This window comes from Prenolepis imparis, unplaced genomic scaffold (assembly GCF_030444845.1).
Source record: "Prenolepis imparis isolate NDT839.2.m4 unplaced genomic scaffold, iyPreImpa1.0 SCAF_2, whole genome shotgun sequence".
NCBI classification, from domain to species: Eukaryota; Metazoa; Arthropoda; class Insecta; order Hymenoptera; family Formicidae; genus Prenolepis; species Prenolepis imparis.
In genome coordinates, this window is record NW_028141160.1 from 450,782 (window position 1) to 469,258 (window position 18,477).

The window sequence follows — 18,477 nt, forward strand, 5'->3', positions numbered from 1 at the left end:
GATATCTAGAAATGATAAAGAATTTTTCTCTCTTAAGTTAGAACAAGATTGTGTCGAATCGCGTAGTGAGGTTTGGTAACTTCCCTCCTCGCAATTGACGGAGCTAGAATTTTCTGTCGAGGTTTGGAAATTTCCCTCCGAAATTCTAGAAATATCCCCTCCAGGAGAGGTTAGTGAGGCGTAGTGAGGTTTGGTAACTTCCCCCTCCAAGAGACTTCAAATTATTTAAATTTTCAGGAGAGGTTTGGTAACTTCCCCCTCCAAGGATTTTTTGATTGTTAAAATTTTTATTTAAAGAAAATTTATTTTTAAATTCATTTTTGTTTTGAATTTCTTTTATAGTCTTGTTTCCCTTATTATCAAATCTTCCGTCTTCATTTTCAAATTCTTCCTCTTCTTTATTGAGTTTTTCGTCTTCCTCTTCGACATTAATGTCGATTTTGACATCCAGGGATTCTTCTTGTGCGGGTATTTCTTCCTTTAAGCTGTCAATCGTCTCGTTGTCCGATTCATTATCGTCGAGTAATCCGTTCAAAGGTTTTAAACGCAGCGTTGGTACGCGAACTTCTACTTCCTCGTCTAGAGTGCTTATAACGTTTAAGTATGCCCTTCCAGAGACTTTCTCTACGATAGTATCCCCTAAATAGATTCCGTGCTCTACTTTTAATCTTGGTATGTATCCTATTTTTACTTCTGGATTTTCTATTCTTACGTAAAACAATGATTCGGATCTTGGGGATACTACTATAGTTTCTGGAGAGAAGAAAAGTACACTAATTCCGGAGACGTCTAGGTGTCCTTGTGCGTAATCTATCTTCGACGAGGTTTGCTTGAAGAAATCATTTCCCAATATTCCTGATTGCGGAATCGGGAAATCGTTAGCTACTATGTGGAACGAGACTGGTAATTGGAAAAACGTTAGTGTAATTTCGCCGAGAGTATAAACAGGATAATTATTTATCCCGTTTAATTTTAAAATGTTTATATAATTGACTTTAGTATCTTCGGGTACGAAATCCTCCTTTATTATATTTGGTCCGGATCCCGTGTCTAGCATAAAGGTGGTGTGAGCGGTCGTTTTACCAATATTGACCTGAACGGTGGGCACGCGACTGTGTTTAGCGAGGTTTACTGTTACAGGCCGTATTTCTGTTTTCGGTTGATTTATTTGACCTGGGATCCTGACGGGTGTGAAGTTTTCTCGGCCCCCCGTTGCGCACCCGACGCCGCGGGACCTGAGTAGTTTCCCTGGCTATTTTCTTTACGGCGATTGTTACTCGCGATTCGTAGTTGGCAATTATCGAGGAGATGGCCCTGTTCCTTGCAGTACCGACAGAATAAATTGTCTCTAGGCCTTGATGCTGAGTTTATTTTGGAGCGGCAGTTTTGTGCGGAGTGACCGAAGTTGTTGCAAATTTGGCAAGCGATATTCGTGTTATTTCCCGAATTCCGTTGTTCGTTCTGTTTTTTCCAACAATTGCTAGCCGAATGACCGCCCTTATCGCACCATTGACAAATCACCGATGGTTTATTAGGTTGCTGTTTCGAATTATTTTGTTGACATGATTTCGCATCGTGACCGGTCTTCGAACATAATTGACAAATAATAGCTTTCTCTTGAATTACATTTATTGTTTGACGAGACCGAGGATCGCGTTGACGACATTTATCCGCGCTATGTCCACGTTTTTTGCAAATTTGACAGATTAAAATGTCAGTACCGGTGTTCGGTTGAAGATTTTGAAGAGAAAATTGAGTGAGCTTCCTACAAATATCTGCAGTGTGCCCTTCCTTAAAACAGACTTGACAGGTTCCCCGCGCTTGATTAGTAGGCGCAGTTGGGCATTGGCCTGAGTTAACGACTTGGCCTTGTCGTAAACCTGTCATCTCTCGAAGCTCTCTTTCTATTCTTAACGCGTCAGTGACGGTCTCCTGTACATCTAAATTTCTCGCGATTCTCTGCTCTATTTCGGGCTTTAATCCTCTAATGAAGCATTTGCACATATCTTTTTCTACTGTTGCTTTTATATTTTGGTCAGGTAATACGTGTCCCGAACTCTTGTCAGCCTCTAGTATTTGCTTTCCGAGGAATTTAACGCGGTTCGCGTAAGTAACAACATCCTCTTCATTTTTCTGATAGATGCACCCTAATTCTCCTTGTAATTGATAGATATTTTTAGTAGCCCCATAAATTTGTTTTAAGTATGTGGTTAGTTGTGATACAGTGTCAAAATTTTGATCTCTTATGGTTCGATGCGCTTCCCCTACTATTCGAGTTCTTAAAATTTTGGTAAATTGTGGCTCGGGTTCTTTAGGAAGCATGGATTTCGCCTCCTCGCAACCCTCAATAAAATAATTTAGCGGAATATTACTGCCGTCAAAAAAAGGGACGGCTTCGACCACATACTTTAAAGTAGCAAACGGGTTAGGTTGCGCCATGTTTGCTGATTGTGACTCTTCGGGGTCGCTATCAGAATTGTCAATATCGACCTTATCAATTAGATTTCGTACGGTTGAAATTTCTACCACGTCGTCGGCGGAAGCGTCAGAATCTGGCTCGGGCGATTCGGCTACTAAAGTATTTTCGGTTAAATCGAATTCTGAAGAAGGATCTTTCAATGAAAAATTAATTTTTCGAGATGTTGAAGTTGAAGGTACTAAAGGTGTGGATGTGTGAATTAATTCGGAATCAGATGGTTTAGGTTTAGATTTGCGTGTTCTATGTGGTGTTGTTAATGCAGTTTTATAAAGTTCTTCTACTTGATCTTTATCAGTTTGACCTCTTGTTCCTTTACTCATTACCGCTACCAAAAATCGCACATTTCAATCCCGGACGAGCCCCCAATTTTTACGTATGTTACGTCCAGACTCAAGGAAGGAAGAGTCGAAAGGAAGGACGTAACTACTTAAATCGAACAACGCCAGGTAGTGCGTTTTGTTCGAGCCGAACGAACGTGTTTAGGCCCCAAATAGGTCAACGACCGCGAGGGTCGCTCTTACGCTATTTAAAGGGCGTTCGCTCGGTGGTCCCTTTTCGGCAAGAGAATTTAATCTCTTTTGCGCGGGATGGGACCTTAGTGCGATCTCAGGACGGAGGAAATGAGAGCGGGTTAATCAATTAATTAAACGCGAGTTCATAATAAAACTAAGTTTCATTCATATAAATAAAAACGGTGAAAAGACGGATACATAAGTAACATTTAACCCGCGCGCGGGATTTAATCTATAAATAGGTGTGTGTGTGTGTGTGTGTGTGTGTGTGTGTGTGTGTGCGCGCGCGCGCGCGTGTGTGTGTGTGTGTGTGTGTGTGTGTGTGTGGTTCGCGGGTGTTACATAAGTACGGAGATCATCAATGGGGACATGAAGGGGGGAGAGTTTATTGTCTAAATATATTATGGTCCCGATAGGTTATTACAATAATTTTTCATTTTAATAATTAGGTAAAAATAGTAATATTAGAGTGTACGTGAGAATATGTGCGGGTGGGTTTATTTTGTTTTCTTGTTTATTTATTTAATTTCGGAAATTTCAATAGTGGAGGGGGGAAGGAAAGCTCGAAGGATGTCGACGGGGAATCCGATAGGATTGGGGTGGATAGGAGTAAACATGGGGATGAGGGTACCTGGCAGACTTCCTGCCACGATTCGCATGAACTGCTCTTCGTCTGGATCCTCAGGACCGCAGGAATAAGTTCTTCGTGGGCGAGGGAGATCTAAGATGGGGAAGGTTTCGAGTAGCCATTTATAGCATTGGTTCTCGTGGGGGAAAGGAATTCGCCCGATGTGTGCCTTTAAGAAGTCGAAGGCGTTAGTGTAATTAGCGGGAGATTCTTCCGCTTCTTGGCACGTGCAACTTTCGCCATACTCTATGTCGGCGGATGAGGGGGAAGGAGAGCGATTGAGACAGGGAGAGGGAAAGTGGTTCTGAGGTGCAGGAGATGGAATGCGCGATGGCTCTGGAGAGGAAATCGGAGGGTAATGGGGAGTGTCAGGGTTTCTATTTCCGCTGTGCTTATTAATTATGTTAATATGTTCGGTGATTAAGCGCTCTAACAAGTCTTGCGTTGGACTATCGTCCGGGAATGAGTCGGCCGTAGCCCGAGCCACTTCTTGCCTCAGGCGTCGATTTCGCCGATTCCGCGAGTGTTTTATAACCCTTTTTGAATGCTGCTGGGTTTTCACATCATCATCATTATCTCTGAGATGTGGATACCATTGCCCAAGGTTGTTTATTGGTAGCATTGCATCGCAGTCCCACATGTTCATTGTCTATTAGAATTTTCACTTTAAGTCTCCCAGCACAATCTCCCAAAGTTTATTGTGTGCAAATAGGGCACATATCGCATGGAATTATTATATACAATGGATTTTTACAATTGCAGCACCATCGACTCTCCACTGCATCATGTGATTTAATTACATGCTTCCGAAGCATACATGTGCCCGAAGTCTTGAATAGAGATCATACATGTAGTACATAGAGCTAGATCACTACCCGTCGAATAGTAAAAATATATGGTACAAACTTTAGTACGTCCGTTTAGCGCAAGGATTTGTGAATTGTCCACTATCTTGTCGTCAATATCGGTATCCTCACTGTGATCACTAATATAATTACTGTCATCCGACAGCGCGTGATCTTCGTCAGACGACTCGTCTAATATCGCTTCGAAATTATTATCATTTTCCATTTTTTTTTCTCACTACTATGCCACTAACACTTCGCACAGGACACTTAGCTCTTTACTATATGAATGCTGAAGACTTTTTAACGCGGAGACAGACTCTCTCCATAAGTTTCAACCCCCATTCCTCTCAAAATTATCGCAATTCTTCCTTAAAAATATTAAGGAAGATGTTTCGCTCTCGTTTATGACCGATTTTCTGCGAGGGTACAAAACTGCCGAACGTTGGCGCCGATACGTTTCATTCTTCCTTAAAAAATATTAAGGAAGATGTTTCGCTCTCGTTTATGGGAGATTTTCCGCGAGGGTACAAAGCTGCCGAACGTCAACGCTTTTACATTTGCACCTATAAATAACGTTTAGACATGTTCGTCGCAGCGTCGGCCCTAAAATCTTCATTTCTTTCCATAATATCCTAATGATTTTATGGACATAAAATGAAAAAAAACATAGTTTTATGGATTCTAGAACGCTCCGTTGACAATTTCGAGCAGCCGGACATCGGCGCTTCCGTAATAAAATTATACTAACGAGGGTACAAAATTGTCGATCATCGGCGTTTGTTCTATACCTGTTGGGAAAATGTCTAAGATCCCTCATAAAAAAGTCGTAAAGATACCATCTACAAATATTGCACTCAGAAAACTCCCCCGATTCTGCGATAAGCGTCCCCCGCCCGCGTGACGTCAGCCCCCGCGCCAAGGAGATACCCCCGCGCCCCGCACCCCTCTCGGAGCCCCATGGGTTAGAATCGGCATAGTATCTCTACTGACAACATACTACAATTTACAACGTCACGATATTGTGTTCAGTATCGGTGATTTATTAAAAAGTGATAAAGTAAAAATAAAGTATAGTAAAAATAAAGTAAACGATTTCATGGTCCGTTCCGGGTTAATAAAGTTTTGTCTTCGGTAATTTACGAGCTCACTAACTTAGATGGTAATTTTGTTAGTAAATTGCATATTGATTGCATGAAGAATCTCAAACTTTACTATCCTCCCAGCTTAGATCGTTACTGAAGCACACATCCCTACCAAAGCAAACACGCTTATAATAGAAGATTGAGCTCCCTAGGCACTTAATCGTTACTTGATATTTTGCAAAACTCCCACTCTCCCAATCTATAAGATCCAAGCATTTGTACATGCTGCATGCTTTTCTTTTAGAATTCTTTTAGAGTTAAGAGGACAGGTGGCACGGCGAGATTCGGGAGAGAGTAGGCATAAGTCGCCAGCAGCGACCTGAATTTCGAATAACGCTTCTGTATAGGCAAATCTGAGTAAGTATCTTCGTGGATGGCTGACGACATTTGTCATCGGTCAAGATCTCCTCGATCCTTCTGGGAAGAGAGAGTTGTAACGTGACGTTTTTAACCGTCCGTCACAAGGGCTGAATGACTACGGTTGGTTTCGGGGCCTCCGTTCTCCCGGTTTAGAAAGAGAGAGAGAGAGAGAGAGAGAGAGAGAGAGACGCAGGATTGGATGCAATCTCGATTCTCGATTTTTGCATTTTTTATTTGTATTTTGTCGTTCTTTTTTCGACGTATCGTACCGTAATGGCGGAGTGCGGGGCAGGACGATAGAATCTCATCTGATGACGGCGAAAGGAAAGGGCGAATAACATCTACGGCGAGTGGAGGCCTGATCCAGGATGAACAGGAACATGTCAGGTGAGAACACTTCATTGATTAATATAACGTAAAACGGGAAACAGACACTGACGTATTTTAATAAAACCCGCAGATGCGAGGAGAATAAAGCAGGGGAAAAGTGAGAGTCTCCATTCGGAGCTACAGCACTGAGTCCAATACCTGGAACTTTGGCCCAGGATAGGATCTGGATCAATAAGGTGCTCGACCCAGAAAGCATCCGGAGCCACAGAGAGAGCTGGGTCGAATCAGACTGTAAGCTACAGCAAAAAGAAGTCTCCTATGCTCTGAAGGAAAAATAACAGAGGGCCTGATAACAAAATCGCGAAGGCCAAAAAGATCGCCAAGGCCGCGCAACAGCCCCGAAAGCCCGGAAGCGTTACAGGTGGCCTATTTAGAAATTAAATGTGTCGGCGTATCTCCTGCGAGCCTTCCAAGAAGTCCAAGTAGAGCAACAACGAGCGGATCCATAAGCACTGCGACACCCGGACATCGGTAAGACTGACGTCGTCATCCCGTTTAGCCGCTAAATCTTTTAAGTATCGTGGTTTGGATGAGCCGCGCCGTATATATATTTGTTTTGCTGCCGTAAATTACTATATTTCCGATTTTTATATTGTTATCGAGGTTAAATTAAACGACAGACCGGCGCGGCGGCTCATCCGAACTTTGTGTTCGCGTAAATCTCTCTCTCCCAGAAAATCTAGTCGCCGACAGTCATTATCTTGTACATACATTATCGCCTTTTTTCGCTGCGTATCGCTACTGTCTCTGTATTATTATCAAAGCAGTGAGCTCGTACATCTCATATCTCTAATATATATTTTGTATATTTTATTTATTCCATATCTTTCTTAGTTAATGTGTTACACATAATATGTAAAGTACATTTTGTATACCGCATGTGTCATATACTCGCTGAGAATGATTGGAGATAATATAGCGTCTGCATTATTGTGTATTTTTCGTCGTGAAAATTATCATGCGTTGTCGTATTTTTGTCGCTACCGTTAATTATCTTCGTCACATAAGAAATTTGAGAAATTAAAAAAGAATCTGTTACCAAAGTCACATATGTATTATCGTTACGGCTAATAATTGATCTGTACGACTGGTATTAAGCATATTTATCTATATATTCTCTATACTCCCTTCAATGTTATTATGATCGAGAACAAGCCGGTTATCAGCATTTAAAGGAAAAATTCGTGCTCGCTAGCGAGACCCAGCAAAGTCCCATGCACTTTGAATTTTGTTCGCCGAACAATCGATTGTGATTCTCAAAACTGTAAGTGTTAATTCTTTTGTCCTCGATCACGATAATTCAGATGTCTATACTAAACCTAGATCGCTAATTCTGTCAAAAAAGCTGAGGCCAGCCGGATTTCCAATTTTGGCTATGACACCTTACAACAAAATGGCAGCGATGCATCTGTGTTAATACATATATGATATCTTACAACAAAATGACAGTCTGTGCGTTTGTGTTAGTGCATATGTCATATTCGGCGATACTATGGCAATGGCCATTTTGTTGTAAGGTGTCATGGCCGAAACCGGACACAGCTTTTCATAAATCAAAGCTCGAAGTTAGCGATCTAAATTTAATATAGTCATCTGTGCGATAATTATATATTATGCGAGCGAGCGAGCGAGCGAATTATACATATGAGCGAGTGCTTGGTCAATTGCTGCGATTTTGATAAGTCTTCTCTATCAGTTATTATATATTACTCATTGTTCAGAAATTTATTTTATTTTATTTATTTTGTTTATTACTGTTGTTTTATTTTGCGTTAAATTAGTTTCTCTGCATTATTTCTCAGATTTAAGAAATAAATATTCTGCAATTACATAGAGTGTTTAATAAGTAAAAAAAACCACTGGCCAACAGATTATGGGCTCAGCAATGTCCTGTGTATAATAAAAATTATAATATAATAAAAAAACTGTAATATTATAGTAAAAATAAAGTGCCCAGATTGAGGCATATTAAGTGACGTGTGGTCAGTAAAAATTAATTATAGAAAAGAGAGAAATATGTAAAATAGTAAAAAAGTAAATCTGAGAAATAAATAAAAGAGAGAGAAAAAGCACTGCCGCGTTCTTCGATATTCTATATCGAAGATACTTGAAATATTTCTATTATCTATTTTTTTCTTTAAATTTTCTTTGCATGCGTAATAAATGTCGATTTATACGGAAAATATTGCATTTTCTATCTAGAGTAATAGAACATTCAAATTGAAAGACACTGCGTAAGGCATAAGAGAGCGTTGATATATGTTATAAACAAAAACTGAGTGAGAAAGTCATAGAAGATAGAGGAATATTTACGTTTCGTTTTTTTTTATTCTGTTCGGTAACGAGTATATAAAAACTAACTATTTGCTTGTGTGACCCGTTTTCATACTGTTACGAAGCAGCGTGAAATACTAAACAAAGCGTGAACAGACTATACATATATATACACTGCAGGTTCAGAAAGTGATTGTGGTTTACGAAAGATACTATTAGCTTGAATTAAGATTGTGTTAAATTAGGTTGAACTCTGGTTGTTGTAGTATTTGCGATTTTTTTATGGCAAGATCACAGACTGAAGATTTTGCCAATATTGAAAAATTTTCTATCTTTGAAAATTATCAAGTATGGAAGTTCCAAATAAATATTCTGCTTCGTGCTAATGCACAGTCACAAAAGAAGTTGCAGAGAATCAATGAACGAATCAATGGAAGAAGGATGCACAGAGAATCAACGAACGAATCAATAGAAGAAGGATGCACAGAAGATAATAGTCACTACTGTAGAAAAGAAATCATTGCTTCATATAATGAGCTGCATAACGTCACATGAGATGTGGACAAAAATCAGCAACATTTTGAAAGAGATTCAGAGCAACAGAAGTGCAGCCTATTGCGGATGTTATACAGCATCACTTTCGATAAAACGACGGACGTAGCCACATAAGCGGATTGAAAAACTTGGTTTTCGGATTTTCAATTGGAAATAGAAAGTTTCTCTGAAAATGAAGAAGATACAGAAGAATTAGAAGAACGGCAAGAGAATCTGAATTCGAAGAAAATGAAAACAACATAGAAGAAGAACAAGCAGAAGAAGAATATCAAGAAAACACCACGAAGATCAAAAAGACAAAGGAAACATCTAAAGCGCTACCAGGATTACGTACTGCTGACGTTATAAAGAAGCTGTAACAGGTCCTGACAAAATTAAATAGTTGGAAGCGATTAAATAAAAAAAAACAATTACTGGAAGAAAATAAAACATAGGATGTGATGGATGCCAAGATAAAAACAATTCAGCCAATTTATGGAAAATAAATATTCAAAGTAAAAGATGGAACACATTAAGCCCGACTCGTCGTAAGAGGATGCAAACAAAAAGACGGTCTGAACTACGAAGAAACATTTAGTCCTGTAATAAGCTCAAGCGCTTTGAGAAATTTGTTTGCAATACGACGATGAAGGAATATCAATTTGTTACGTTCAACATTAAAACAACATTTTTGTATGGAAACCTGGATGAAAAGGTGTACATGTATCCACCAGATAGATATCTATACAAAAATAAAGTGTTTATACTAAAGAAAGCGCTTTACGGAATAAAACGCCACTGAGATGGAATATTCGATTCACAACCTTTCTAAAAGAAAGAAAATTTAAATCACTTGAAAGTGAGCAATATCTGTTTAGAAAAGAAGACAGCAATCTCATAATGGGAATATATAGATGACGACATCTTGATAGGTGATGAATCAAGAGAAGCAATATTAAAAGATCTTAATTTTGAATTTAAAATGTCAATATTAAGGAAACCGAAAACATTTGTTGTGGATCGGAAATAAACAAAGAAAACGGAATGATAAAATTAACACAAATGGATCACATCAAGAGAACATTTGGAACAATACGGCATGGAAAATGCAAGGCCAGTCAAGACACTAATATTAAAAGGAGAAGATGTACGAACCGATGTACGAACCGTATCAAAGATTTTTCATATAGACAACTATATAATAGGAAGTCTGTTGTATTTAGCCAATAAAACAAGATCAGATATATTTTTTGCAGTGAATTTTAACATTAGATATATCGAAGGATATACATAAGAAAATGTTAACGACGTAAAATCGTAAAACATTGTCTTACAAATATTTGAAGGCAATATGTTACTCAAGGAATTAGATATTTAAACACAGGAGCACTAAATCGACTCGAAGCATACTGTGATGCTGATTTCACAGGAGACGGTTACATATCATCTTCTATGCAGGAAGAACAATAAGTTGGTGCTCCAGAAAACAACCGATTATGTCAGCACTGTCAACTACAGAGGCTGAATACGTAGCAGCTGCAGAATGTTGCAGGGAACTTTTATACTTGAAAACTCTTTTAGAACAACTGTTGAATGAATTAATAAATATAGAACTTAACATTGACAACCAAAGTGCAATAACGTTAATAACAAACGATGTAATTAATAGAAGGTCAAAGCACATAGATATAAAATATAGATTTATACATAATTCAGTTAAAAATAAAATTATAAAATTTAAATATTATTTTACGACTTGTTAAATAGCAGATATCTTTAGAAAACTATTAAATATCGAGAAATTTAAAAACTGTAAGAAAGATTTAGTGTGTTAATTAGTATGAAAATTAAGAGAAAGAGTGTTAAAGAATGTAATTTTCACCGTTTGATTTATTCACGACTTGAATACTACCAGGATAGAAATAGCATGATTTTTATGACACAATGCCAATGTAAAATCCAATATCATACACTGTATTATACTTTATTTTAATATAAAAAATTTTGAATACAAATTTTCTTTCATATGTATAGTTTATTTTCTTTATAAAAATTATTATTCTTTATATACTATTGAAATAATGCAATATGAAACAGAACATTTGATAAATACACATTTATATTTTATATAATTTTTTTCATTATAAAAGTTGCACACACTAAGATATATTCTTGCATAGTTGTGATTGTTAATCTTTTAATAAAAATATATGAAAATTGCAGATTTCTTTCACCTATTCTAATTAATTTAAAATAATTCCTTAAACTATTTTTATATTTGCTTGATTACTAAATCTTTTCGGAATAATTAAAATGTAAATAAAATCGCACAATATTTTTAACTTTTTCTACTAATTAATATATTATATATTTAAAATACTTATTAGAACTTAATTAAAAATTATTGTATATAAAATTTATTTTATATGTTTTATTCGTTTGCTCTAATATGCACAATATATAAAAATTACACATGAGTAATTAAAAGAGATTATCCAAAAAATTATTTAACATCTAATATAACACTTTTTAATAAATAAATTAAGAATGCTAAGTATGATTTAAAATAAATTCAATCGAAATATTTAGCAAAAATAGATGTAGCTATTAAAATAGTATTTAATGTACAGTTACATTTACTTAATATAAAGTAATAAAATAATTAATTTTACGCTTCGATATATGTATATTATAAATAAATTAAATAATTGTCTTCTTTATCTTTTCTATTATTTATTTTTTAAATGACTCCTTGTGTACTACTACAATAAATATGTATTTATGAGTATCAATTAATATAAACTTTTATATTTCATAATATATTTTATAATAAGCTACAAAAAGGATCAATTATACATATAAAATTGACTTAAAAAATAAAATATTATATTAAGATATTGTACCATTTTTGCCAAAGGAATAAAATAAACAATATGACTTAAAAGTATTAAAAGATTTTACATTTAATTGATATATCTTTTTATATATTGATATATGCGAGATATCGGTGATATATAATATATTAATTAAATATTGATTCTCCTGCAGAATGGCTATGTTCCGAGCATAAAAACATCAATATTGAATATTTACAAAAATACAAAAGTTTATAAGACATCGACCACTATACAACAAACTCTTCTAATTACTTTTTATATAATTCACTTTTTCTACACATCAAAACTAGCTTTAGTAGCTTTAATAACATTATAAAGTCCGTATAATGTAGTTTTCTAATCGTAAATTGTAATAACCGTATTATTTTGCTAACTTAGAAAATCAGACTTTTAGTTTTTCATGAACAATTAACTAGTTGTATGCTCACTGCTTATCTAGGCCTTTCATGTACTTATTAATAATGGCTAGATATTATTTGGATAAAAAATCATTCCTTTTGATCGATATTATTTGTTTAAACACCATGAATCTTGTATGTCATACGCAGTGTTCATTCTTATCGCATTTGCTCAAGATAAAATTATTTGATAAACCACAAAAATACAATCACAATTGTCTCATTAATTTCTATAGGTAAAATAAATATAGCCTACTAAGCATATGCTACAGATGATTTGCTGCATTGCTTTGATTCTGATACAATGGTAAGGAACTTTATGTTTTACTTTGTTTATTAGATTACTATTGTTAACGATATTTTGCAAAATGAATTAAGCTTAATTAAGCTTGCTGTTGATTTTAATTAATAAAATATATATTGCAGCTTTTATACAAAATAAAATCTGTTTCACATAATTTATTAGAGACCGCAATTAATGTTTAGCATTAACAGAGTTTTGCGTTAGTTTATAAATATTTCATTTGCACAAGCCAAGTTAACACTTCTATCAATTTACGCCATAACATTCTAAAAATATTGAAAAAAGTATTTGATATGCCTTTTATAAAAAATAATAAAAGATAATTATTTCTTTAAGAATACACATACATTCAATATATATTATTTCATTGCATAATTATTGTATTTTCCATTGCATGATTATTTGTATTGATCATATTTCAATTTCACATAATTTGTGATTCTAAATTTCTTATCAATCAAACGACCAAATCGATTTATATTAAAAAAATATGTTGGTTCTATTTAAAAAATTCAAGATGACCTTGATATGACCTTGATAATGCCATCTAAGGTCAAATCATTCAAACTGCTAAATGGGTTCTTTTAAACACTACAATTTTTGTCTAAAACTTTTTTTATAAAATGCTTTCTTTCCGAAATATTAGACATTAGACCATTCCGAGACTTTACGTACACCTTGTATATATAATTTCATGTTTTTTGAATATAATAATAACTTTTTATCCTTCTAAAATGGTGGTCAAAATTTGCTTTAAAAAAATAAAAATAAAATTTTTTTTAAATAATTTTTTAAAATAATTTGTGATAATTATGTATCAATTATTTAATTATTTGCATTATAATTTATTTTAATATCTTAATATTAATTTTTTTCACCGAGCATTCATTTTCACAAAGCATCTTATAATTAGATATTTTAGAAATGCTAAAAATATGATAAAAATTAGTCTCGACAAAAATTAATATAGTCAAATTTTTTCTTATTGAAAAAATTGTTTAATTTATCAGATATGCATTTGCATACATTGTTTAATTATAAAGATATAATTATATAGCTAATAATGATAATATTAGTTATAAATATAATACAGTAAATAGTAATATTAGGTTTTAAGATCTTCATAATTATATAAATTTGTGCAATCTGACCAAGAGCATTTTTAATTTTCTTTTTTTAATTGATTATCTTTTTTAATGTTTCTCTGTCATATTGATTTCACCATTTTTCATTATTCAGCATTTTTAAGATGTTTAATTTTGAAATGTTTTTATTTTCGAAGGAAAAATTACTATTATTATTATTGTTTATATTTATTATAGTTTATTTTTATAAATTTTTTACCATTTAGTTATATACTTTAAACTTTATTATCATTATCATTATTGTAATGTTAGAAAAATAAACTATAATAATAATAATATTATTATTATTAAAACCAAATAAAAATAAAATTGTTATTCAACTGTATTACTATTAAAAAAGACGAACCATGTTCCACAATTTTAGCTAAATAAAAAGGCTATATCGCGCGTATCAAAAAACATAAAATTATATATAATTCATATTACATTTTTACTAGCAGTTTTTATTCATTATTATTTGTATCATTTTTATGATATTGTGTTTATAATTAATATTAATGAAATTCAGAATAAAGATAATTTTGTACATTCAACTCTTTGTAAATATTTACTTCAGAAATGTTCATGTTAATTCCATATCCAATTAATTTTTTAAAGGTGGTTACGTTTTCGTACAAAATTTTTCTAAAAATGTATGAAAACTTTTTTAATTTCTTCTGATTTGGCAAATCCTTATAGTTATATTTTGGTAAAGAATATTATATAACATTAATATATATTATTAAATTCCTATAAGCGTTTCTCATAATGGTGTTTAATTCGTCGTATAAAATTTTCACGGAATATGTTTTCTTATTTTTATATTAAAAAAGTATGTAGGTGCCAAATCGTGTATAAAATTCGCTTTTATGGACAACAAATTTTTATGTATCTTCCCAAATTGTGTATAAGTTTAGAAATTACACGTTTTGCACGAATGTATAAAAACGCATTAGTAAATCAATACGTCTTTCACGAATGATATCAAATTATCATTACAATATTAATGATATACTTGTAAATGATATAAGAAATGTTATCTATATTTATAAAATAAGATTACCTACACAATTTGTTTCTAAATACAATTAGTTCTTAATAAACGAATTTTGTCAGAATGTGTTTAAAAAATGATCTATTTATCAAGATTTTTTTATATATATGGCCAGAAATTCATTCAGGAGATTCTAATGGCGTTCACGTGAATCTTCCTTATGAGTGCTATGCCTGCGTGTTTCTTGACCGCTGGGTGTAACAGGTCGTCGTTTTGATCTTTTGAATTTGGCAATATCTTCGCCAAATACGTCGCCAGTTCGAAGAGCGGATATCAAGTCATCGAATTCGCCCTTGTTGTCATTTTGGCCGTTACTGTTTGCTTCATTCTTTTTGGTTAGTGATATGCTGTTCAAGATACCTTCTCGCGAGTTCTTCCTCTCTATTGTTCTCTTCCGAAGCTGTAATAGTAATTTTAACGGTATGAGAAATTGTGATGAGTAAAATAAACTATTAAATAAATATGACAGTCAGTCAAGTCAAACAGATTTTTTTCAAGTATCTGCTACAAATTTTGTTAGCAGAAAGGCTACAAATTTGATTAAAATTACTTACTTCCTGTTCCTGTTTTGCTCTACGTTCATCTTCTTCAACCTTCTTTCTCATGTTTTCTACATCTTGTCTCGCTTCAGCTAGAGCTTGCAGGAAATTTTCGAAAATGCCAAAAAATTCATCTGGTTGCACACCAGCCGAATCCTCACCAAATAGTCTCACTGCTCGGTCAAACTATTTCAATAAAAAAAAAGATTATCTCAATAAACATAAATTAATGTTATCTTTTTTGATAGGAAACAAAATTTTTCAGTTATAAAAAAAATAATTGTTTGATCTATAGTTATTCTGTTTGTGCTTATTTCTCCTTTTTATGGCTCGAATTGCAATTGCTATACTAATGATGTGATTTTTCTACATAATCACCTTTTTTTTCAATACACTTCTCACACCTTTGTATCAACTTCTTTATTCCATTAGAAAAAAAATGTTTTTAGTTGTGCCTTCAGCCAGGAATGCATTCCCAAATTTTCATCCTCTAAAAGTGTCCTTCAGGGATCCAAATATATGATAATCAGAGGAAGCAAGGTCAGGATTGTATGGGAGATGCTATAAGATCAAAAAAGAGGTGCATTCCTGGCTGAAGACACAATTAAATACATTTTTTCTAATAGAATAAAGAAGTTGGTAGAACAATATCAGAAGTGGACTACTGAAAAGGAGGATAATTATATAGAAAAATGATATTATTTGTATCTCTAATTGAATTATATATTTCAAAATATTTAATTTGATGTTACTTTTGGAACACCCTCGTATATACTAATAGAATATAGTTCTAGAAAAGTAATCAGATTTGAGCGACCCTGTAGCGTTATACATCACTTAGCTTAGATTGAGAGCTGGACACTTTCCTAGTTATTCCAAAGGAGATAGAAGAAAATGTTATGTACGTTCATATACATAAATAAAGAAGAAAAAGAGAACTGATACAGGATTCGAATGTTCGGAATGTAATGTTGATTTATGTGCATCAGAGAGAGAGTGCTTTCATATTCAAGCAAATTTTAACTTAATACATTTATGTGTGTATGATGTGAGCTTATACTTAAAACAGTAAAAAATCACATTTTTATTTTAAAAGAAACCCGTCCTGTTTGTGCGTATGCATATGCGTGCGTGCGGCGTGCGTGCGTGCATGTGTGTGCGTGCATGTGTGTGTGTGTGTGTGTGTGTGTGTGTGTGTGTGTGTGTGTGTGTGTGTGTGTGTGTGTGTGTGTGTAAAAAGGTTAATATTTTCGCTTTACAGATATTCTTACCCTAGTCTTCATATCTTGGAATAAGTCTTCAGCCTCTGCTAATCTACATGTGGCTTGCGCCTGGAAGTCCCTCATCGCTGGTAAAAACATATCACCCTGAAGTACTTGAGCTTGACCTCGATGAAATTCTGAAAGATAAATAAAATATAAGTAGCACAAATAGTATAATAAAAAATCTCTTATTTTCTTCTTTTACATTCTTACATATTTTTGAAAAACCATTACCAATTTTATAGAGAAAAGAAAAATTATAACCAGTAGTAATAGCAAGTAGTAAAGGGGGTGTAAGAGTTTGGGGTGTAGAGGGTATAGAAGTTACGCTACAGAGGAAGAGCCTATAATTAACACAGTCACATCAAATGATATATTAACAGGAGAGAGTGCTCAACTCCCACTTATTGTTCTACGTGCCATGTTCTGATAACTACATTGACCTGCAGGCAAAAAAAATGAAGATAAGGCGAAACAGCAACATCTGATCCAGGAAGAGCTACTGCAAACAGCGTCTAACCCCGGATTAAGGGCGGCTGATTATAAACTAAAGAAGGCAACGGAAAGTTACTAATAAAATCCAGGAAATTACTATAGCGAGGACCCAAATACCAAAATGCTCCTCAATTTCAGACAGCCCTTAAATGAACAAGGAATGCGAAAAATCTTTCAGCTCAAAATAGTGAAATTCAAAACACGCATAGCCATATTGAGAAATCTGTTTGAGGATAGGAAGCTGGACATTAAACCGTCGTGAGACAGGTCAGTTTTACCCTACTGATGAATAGTCATTGCGATAGTAATCGTTAGAAGATCGATAGAAAATCGAATAAAATTCGATAGAAAATCGCTAATTTCTTTAAAAAAAACAGAGTAAAATATTGGAAACTGCAAACCAATCAAGACGGCAAGTCGAAGTGGATAATGGAAGGCTATAAAAAGATGAAAGACACCATACATTCAATGCATAGAAAAGTAAAGAAGATAGCTTAGATTTACAGGAAGTGCATACAGTGACACTTATCAATAATAATACAAATATAATCAGAGTAGATAAGAAGAAAATGATGAACACGTAGGAGAGTCTTGTTTCTAAATTATTTATGGACACCAGACCAGATAAAAACACCATCGCGAGTGACAATCTTATATTTTATTATTTTTAATTTTTAACGTTTTTTTTTTTATACAAATACCAAGTTAATTTATCACAAACTTAATTATTACATAATTTTGATTACCTATTTCTCTCTGAACATCCTGCAATCCATTTTTAAGGTTGGCCACTTCCTTTTGTAGATCAGCCATACTGACTCTAGCTGCTGTCCTAACATGCGGCATATCCTCTTCGATATCTAAGACCTCTCTAAATCTGGCTTCAAGAATCTGCACGAGATAATGTAACAAAGTTGTACCCTTGGAGCAAGAAGACTTCGTGTCAACTAGACGATTTAAAGAAGCCAATCGGAAACCGCATGCGTTACCGCGCGCATTTCCACGGTTTACGTAATTTCCTAACGCCAAGACCAATTCTAAAAGCTTTCTGAGTCTTCTTGATCTGGTCACTTGCCGACTCGCTTCTAGAACTGCTCGCATCCTTGGCGTCAATTCCGCGATGCTAGCCGCAAATTTCTTCTTGTAATGCAGAGAACGCAACCTCTGCTCATAATGCGGCACTCTAAAAGGCAAAAATATACATTTTATTTATTCAGTATTTCTTTTTTAATACGCC

General features: G+C 34.2%; 2 protein-coding genes across 6 annotated transcripts in view; both read right to left on the bottom strand.

Annotated features, from left to right (window-relative positions):
- Window positions 1-887: 887 nt before the first annotated feature.
- LOC145948151 (uncharacterized) lies at window positions 888-2,965 on the bottom strand. Its single transcript, XM_083057910.1, has one exon. It carries the CDS (start codon window positions 2,797-2,799, stop codon window positions 1,165-1,167), a length of 1,635 nt encoding a protein of 544 aa, XP_082914036.1. The 5' UTR covers window positions 2,800-2,965; the 3' UTR covers window positions 888-1,164.
- An 8,944-nt stretch (window positions 2,966-11,909) lies between these two features.
- Daam (disheveled-associated activator of morphogenesis-like protein) overlaps window positions 11,910-18,477 on the bottom strand; it is a 58,991-nt gene continuing 52,423 nt past the window's right edge. For all 5 annotated transcript variants that reach the window (XM_083056554.1, XM_083056538.1, XM_083056544.1 and 2 more), the window contains 4 exons: window positions 17,987-18,423; window positions 16,755-16,882; window positions 15,499-15,669; window positions 11,910-15,344 (listed from right to left, as the gene is read on the bottom strand). In XM_083056554.1, the coding sequence (XP_082912680.1) occupies window positions 15,078-15,344; window positions 15,499-15,669; window positions 16,755-16,882; window positions 17,987-18,423 (1,003 nt within the window). In that variant the 3' untranslated portion in view covers window positions 11,910-15,077. The remainder of the gene's footprint in view (window positions 15,345-15,498; window positions 15,670-16,754; window positions 16,883-17,986; window positions 18,424-18,477) is intronic.